The 6604-nt window shown below is 34.0% G+C and overlaps 1 protein-coding gene across 1 annotated transcript; it reads left to right on the forward strand.

The window, feature by feature from the left end:
• Nucleotides 1-1183: 1183 nt before the first annotated feature.
• On the forward strand, nucleotides 1184-2545 carry LOC129893159 (peroxisomal and mitochondrial division factor 2). The gene has a single exon (XM_055968654.1). The coding sequence runs from the start codon at nucleotides 1328-1330 to the stop codon at nucleotides 2210-2212; it is 885 nt and encodes a 294-aa protein (XP_055824629.1). The 5' UTR covers nucleotides 1184-1327; the 3' UTR covers nucleotides 2213-2545.
• Nucleotides 2546-6604: the final 4059 nt, after the last annotated feature.

Raw genomic sequence — 6604 nt, forward strand, 5'->3', positions numbered from 1 at the left:
GTACGATAAAACTATCATTAAGTTAGCAATGAAATAAATAGTGATACATATCTTAGATGGTAGATGTCCATCTAAGTTGGAATGTATCGTGCGTGTACTCTTCACTTTTAGTATCGCATCCGTCTTGACATGACAAGTGTGTGAATATGAAATCCATATAGGATATGATCAATTGATTTTAAATACTTTAACCAAAATTGATAAAAAAAATTATGATAAAAAAGATATTTCTAAAATAATAAGAGAATATGCAATTTGCATCAAAACAAATCAAACACTCCCAACCATGTATAAGTAGAGCGAACAAGTAACGTCACTATAATACATGCATAGTGGCTTTAAAACAATAATATCATATCTAGTGTAATTTTATAAGTGATATTTAATGAATCTAGTGTAGGCAATTTTACTTTTATTTTGTGATTATTTTTAATAGATTTTTGATTCAAGTAATACATATCAAATTAACTATGGAAAAAAAATTACAGTAATAAAAAAGTTATATTAACAAACAAATAATGTCAAAAAAGATTGTTATGTTTATAGTATATTGAGAAAATTATTGTCAAAACAAATTATTTCAACAATTTTTGTAGGAATCAAAATTTTACGGGTCTCTACAAGATGTGTTTAATTTCAGTTAGGATTTTTGGAAGCAACTCTACCCTAAATTCTAGTTGATGCCTATATAAATAGTTCAAAACATCTCACATAAATTCATAAAATATTCATAAAGAGATTAAAATAGATCAGACTCTTTTGATAATAAAATATTTCAAGAAAATTCACAAATTCCTTCAAGTTCAAATCATCGCATTATTTATTAATAAAATATTTTTATTTATTATGAAAAAAATTCAGAAAAAAAAATCAAGAAGGGAACAAAATTATATTCGCATTATTTATTAATAAAATATTTTAATTTTATCATATTTTCTTTGTGGTTAAAGAATTATTTTCTATCAATTTAAAATTTATTGCAAACCATAGTCTCGTCAGCGCTTGGACTTAATGGGGCTGCCAATTACACTTCAAGCCGATGCAATTCACAATCATGGCCCAATTATACACCACCTATGGGTCATCATACACCGTCCATTTTATAATAATAACACGTGTCCTCTATCGGCTCCAAAAGTGATATTTCATTTTATTCTCTTTTTTTTCGGGGACAAGATTTGATATTCCACAGAGCCCCAAAAGAAAAAGATATCTTTTCTGATTATTCTCATTTTCTACAATCAAAAACCCTAATTTTGGCTGCTTTGGAGTTCATTGAATCTCATTAATCCGTTTACTGTTTATCTGATTATTTTCAGGTTTGACCATGGCGGATGATACCGTTACCAACGGCGAGGTTTTCGATGACGCGCCGGTGGAGATCGCCGTTGATGAAACTTCCGATGCTGCGTCGAAAACCTCTGCACTGAAACAGAAGATAGCCGCGCTCGAGCAAGAGAAAACTCAGCTTCTTCACGAGAACGATGTGATCAAACAGAGAATCGAGAAGCTCAAGAGCTCAATCGAGGAATCTCAGAACGAAAAGGAGGAGTTGCTGAAGAAGGTGGAGAATTTCGAGTCGGAGAACAAGGCTTTAGGATCAGTAGCCGCCAGAGCCGCTCAGCTGGAAGGCGAGGTATCTCAGCTGCAACATGATCTCATCACTGCTATGAATGATCTACAAGGTTCCAATTCTGAGTTATCAGGGGTAAAGTCGACATTGGAGGTATTGAAGAGTACCGAAAATGAAAAGAGTGTGAAGCTGGATGCTGTCGAGAGTGAAAGGAATCTGTTGTTGTCGAAATTGGAGAAGTTAGAAGCAAGTGGAAACAATCAGAAAGAAGAAGTAGAAGGGAAGGAAGAAGAAATCAGGGGTTTAAAGAAGCATATTGAGGAATTGGAGGGTACTGTTGTGAACAATGAGGAATGGGAAAAGGAGAAGAAAGAGCTTCATATGGTGAAGGAGGAATTAGAGAAGAGGGTTAAGGAGATGATTGAGAAAGCTGCAGAGTTGGAGAAGAAATTGATGGAGAAGGAAAGGGTTATTACTGAAAGATTTGTTGCTAGCAATATCAATGGCATTCCTGTTGGTGATGATAAAGTTGGTTTTCTTGGTGGTGAAGTAAATTTTCCAGTGGTTGCTGCATCATCAGTTGTTGCAGTTGCAGTGGTGGGCGTTATTTACTATCTTCGATACAGATGTAAAGCCTAAACCCTTAGCTTGATCTTCAATAAGTTTTAGTATTTTTGGTTTTGTGCTGATCAAGCTATGGAATTTACAGTTTTGATAGTTCTTTGGTTATGTTGGATTATCAGTTAACTTTTTGATCTTAATCAGATAATAGATTACACTATTATGGTGCTGAAATATGTTTGTTTGCTAAGCTTGAGATAGTTGACATACTTGTACTAGTGCTTCTTTCTCATTTCCAGGAATTTGATTACAATGGTTTTTGTAGTTTTTCCCTTGTGATGTAATTGCTTAAAGAGTTTCTGAATCTGTATGTAATAATGTGTTTTCGTCGAATGATTGATTGTTTAAACACTTTATTGATTATTTCTGCTTTATAGAGTGTTGGAGCTATATCACTGTGAAGCAGGGTTGTTGCTATTGCAATTACATGACATCATTTTCGTAGTCTTCTTTTCCGATTGGATTAATTACTGATGCCTCTCCCTACAAGTAGTTGCTTTGCAGTGGAAAAAACTAGAAAGATGATTACTATTTTGAACATATCTTATGTAGCAGTAATGGTTATCTTCTCTGGGTAGTACATTCTCAATTGCCATAAATTTGCAGAGCTCTAGTTTCTTTAGTTGATGTTTTTCTTATGAAATGGTAAGTTTGTATTCATAAACAGCACTATGAATGTGCTGGAACTATGTACATTGTGCCAAAAGTGTGAAGACTTAAGTATTGCCCTATCTAAATTTATAGTCATTTCTAGGAGCTCTATGATCGATTAAGCTTCATTTGCAAGTTTCTTTCTACCCCAAAAGTAAAATAAAAAATGTTGTTGGCCTTTATCTTCTGGATGTGATTGTTCTCATCTTTAAAGCATCTCAAGTTCCTCTCTTTCCGAACTGTCCACCATCTACAAACTGGTATAGTGTTCCACCGTGTTATCTTTCTTCTGTCTGAACCTTCCCTGATCCAGCTGCTTAGAAAATCAGCAGTGTTATTTGGCATTCCCAGAAAGTTCCAAAATAATTGCCAAATCTGATCTGTAATTGGATAGTGAAGAAAACGATGCTTGTTGCTTTTGTGTCTCTTCCACATAAGTGGCACCTTCTGCAGAGCAAAATACCTCTTCTCTATAGGTTGTCGTGGGTTAAAAGAGATGCTTTCGCAACTAACCATCGTTGGTTATTACGATCATCAGCTTGTTAACATTGGCACCTGCAACTCTCTGATTTGGTCACATTTTCATTGTGCATTGGGGCTGGCTGTTTTATTGATTCATGCCTCAGTTTTGAATTGTATATAAGAAGTGCTAAACATGACTTTTTATGTGGATGGGTCATGAGACGTGATGGTTCTCAACCCACTTCATTACATATACCTGATTTATGCAAGTTTATCCATCATTTCTCATTGTTATTTGTTGACACTGGCCATTGTTTCTTATTTTTCTATGTATTACTCCATCACTTTGGGAACTTAGATGTGTGGTCTTACGTTTTCAACATCACCAGTTTGTTGTTGTTAGCTCTGTTGCCTTTGAAATGCACTGTAGCTACAGGTTAGACCTCTGTGACTCTGTTGGGAAGTTATCTTATCCGATTCTTGTGGTGATACTAAAGGATGTTATCTAGTGATCACTTGGGTTAAAACCATAGTGAAGGTTCAAATCTTACCGTAGACAAAAGAATGTTGGATGATATCTTTTCATTTGTCTAAAGTTTTGACGGGCGGTGATATTTATTTGCTTATAGTGTCTAAGTATACCTTTTGATTTCAGTTCCTTAAGATCTTGGAAGTAGCGCCTACATATCCTCATAGCAGGTCTAGTGTCGAACAGAACACTCGATTACTATTCTAAGATGAAATTCAAGACTAGACTGTGTTAGCCTGTAGGTGAACTTTATTTTTGGATTTTGTGTCAAATTTGGAGGCTAGAATCACAGATAGTTTTTGCACAACTAATCTTTATATCCGAGTTTCCATCAAAACGACATCATATTCAATATAATTTTACAAGTGAGGTTTTGGAAGGATAGTGTCTACGCAAATTTTTATCATTGGGAGATAGAAGTTGTTTTTAATTGATTCAATTTCCATTGAAAAGCAACAATAAGAAAAGAAATTGCATATAATTTTACTAGTATATGATTTGCTGTTACATATATTGACATATGTCCTGAATCCTAGATGAATGTACATGCGATTTGAGCTACATATATTGACATTTAAAATACGAATCGTGCATACAATTATAATATGCTAGTGACTGAAAATACCAAAAAAAAAAGAAAAAAGAATCCACCTTGGCCTAAAACAGATATTACTTGTCGCATATTTTGATCTTCACGTCCCTTAAAAAAATAGTATATGTTTTGACAATCATGTACTTATTTATTATTTTTAATTATTAATTAAAATATTAATCTCCCTTCAATAAATGCAAATCAAACAAAGGGAATGAAATTATAATATTAAAATATGTTATATACTTTTCAGTTTTCACTCAGATTTTGTATGCTAGTTAGTCAATATTTTATTTTGTTTCTTATGATAATAATTATTTTGGACCATTTATTTTTAACAAGCCGACAAATAAAAGTTGTAACGTAAAACAAAAAGAGTTTGAAGAATGTGAATGAAGCCGGGGTTCCTATTCATCGTAAAGCGTGCATATGTAGAAACCCCCCACAGAAAATAGAGAGTGTGCTCTCTATAAAGAAGAAGACAAAAGAACAGAGCCTTCTCTTTTGAATTCTGTGTGAAAAAAGTTAGGGTTTGTATCATCAGGGCCATGGCATTGCTGCTACATTTTCTCCCAAGGTATTCTTTTCTTCCCTTTTAGATTAATAAAATCACTAATTGAGTCTTTTCTTCTTGTTCTATTTAGCAAATTTTCATTTGGGGCTCACAAATGCTCCGGCTTCCTTTTTTTTTTCTCCATTTGATCATCCTGCTAATTTCGTTTTTTTTTTTTGTAAATGGAGAATTTTAGGAGTTTATGTGTAATTTTCAACATTGATTTTATCATGTTCTGTGTGTTTTCCAATTAGAAATTTCTTATTTAAGCCATAGCCAAAAAGATATGTTATATGTGATGTGTTATCCATGTGTGCACAACTGAAATAAATGCGTTTAGCTCAACCCTGTAGAGGTGATTATTATGTGTATTTTGATCAATTAGAGGTGTTAAAAAGGGGATAAACAGGAGTTACAGGGCTGGCATTAAAATTTGGTGAGTGTATATGGGTGTCAATTTATCAAGATAAAAGTGAACTAACAAGGCAAAAGGAGAGGCGAAAACTGCAGGTGTATTTGATTGGAAGTTCTATGTATATCCCAGATTAACTTATTCTTTCTGTTCTGGGTAGAATCTTTCCTACTTTCCAAAAAGGAAACTTACTCCATAAACAATTCAGCATTTTATTGGCTTTTCAGTAGGAGGAACCTGGAAAACTGTGGAGTGATTTTGACCAAGTTAAAATGAAGCTTTGAACTAGTTATACCGCTGATAGCTTATCCTGCAATGGATTGGAGACCAGTACTTTTATGTATGCTTGATCAAATTTGTCTGTGTAATTTGAAAATGAAGTGTTCCTTTCTCAAATGTTGATATCCCTGTCGTCTTTGGACCTGAGATGCCATTCCTTATTTGTTTTCTACTTCTGCAGGCCAATTAGAGAAGTAGGGTTAAAGCTTGCTTCAGAAGTTTTGAGGTGTTCAACTGCAAAACCTGGTTGAATTTACTGGTCCTTTTGCTGAATTTGTAAGTACATTGTACTTAAGTAGGGAATGAAGCCATCGGTCCGCAAAGCATGTCAATCTTTGTATTATAATTGACAAAATCCATTGTGCCATTCATAGAGAAGAAAATTGCTTTTGCATATTGAATCTATTCCGTTTTATCTTTTTCTGAATTTTGACCTATCTATTCAAATTCGATCGAGAATCAATTGCTAAATTAGCTTTCCGGGTGTGATCAGTGCAAAAGCACAATTTGGTTTCTCTCACTTCATTCTAGATTTGGTTTCTCCTGCCAGAAATCTGATTGAAAATGAAAAGCATCAACTATTAACGTACAGATTCTAAAACAGATGTCTGCTCTGTGATAAGGATTTACAAGATTCGTTTATTAAGATTTTAGGATCTTCTTTGAGATGATGTGAACTATGCTTTATTTTTTTACGATTCCAAGTTGGAGGAGGTTTGAAAATTGTTCTACATTTACTGCATGACATCTGACAGTGGTAAAGAGCTAATCCATAGGTGTGGAAGTCTTTTCATGTCCATGGTAGAGTTGGTATCCCTTATCCCCTCTATCATCGCTGTAAACATTGGTTACTGATGTGTTTCCTAAAGCGTAATTCTAAGTCATCATATCGTGCATCTTGAGTTGATAATTGTGTGTAAAGATGGACATGC

Source organism: Solanum dulcamara, chromosome 6 (genome assembly GCF_947179165.1).
Source record: "Solanum dulcamara chromosome 6, daSolDulc1.2, whole genome shotgun sequence".
Taxonomy (NCBI): Eukaryota; Viridiplantae; Streptophyta; class Magnoliopsida; order Solanales; family Solanaceae; genus Solanum; species Solanum dulcamara.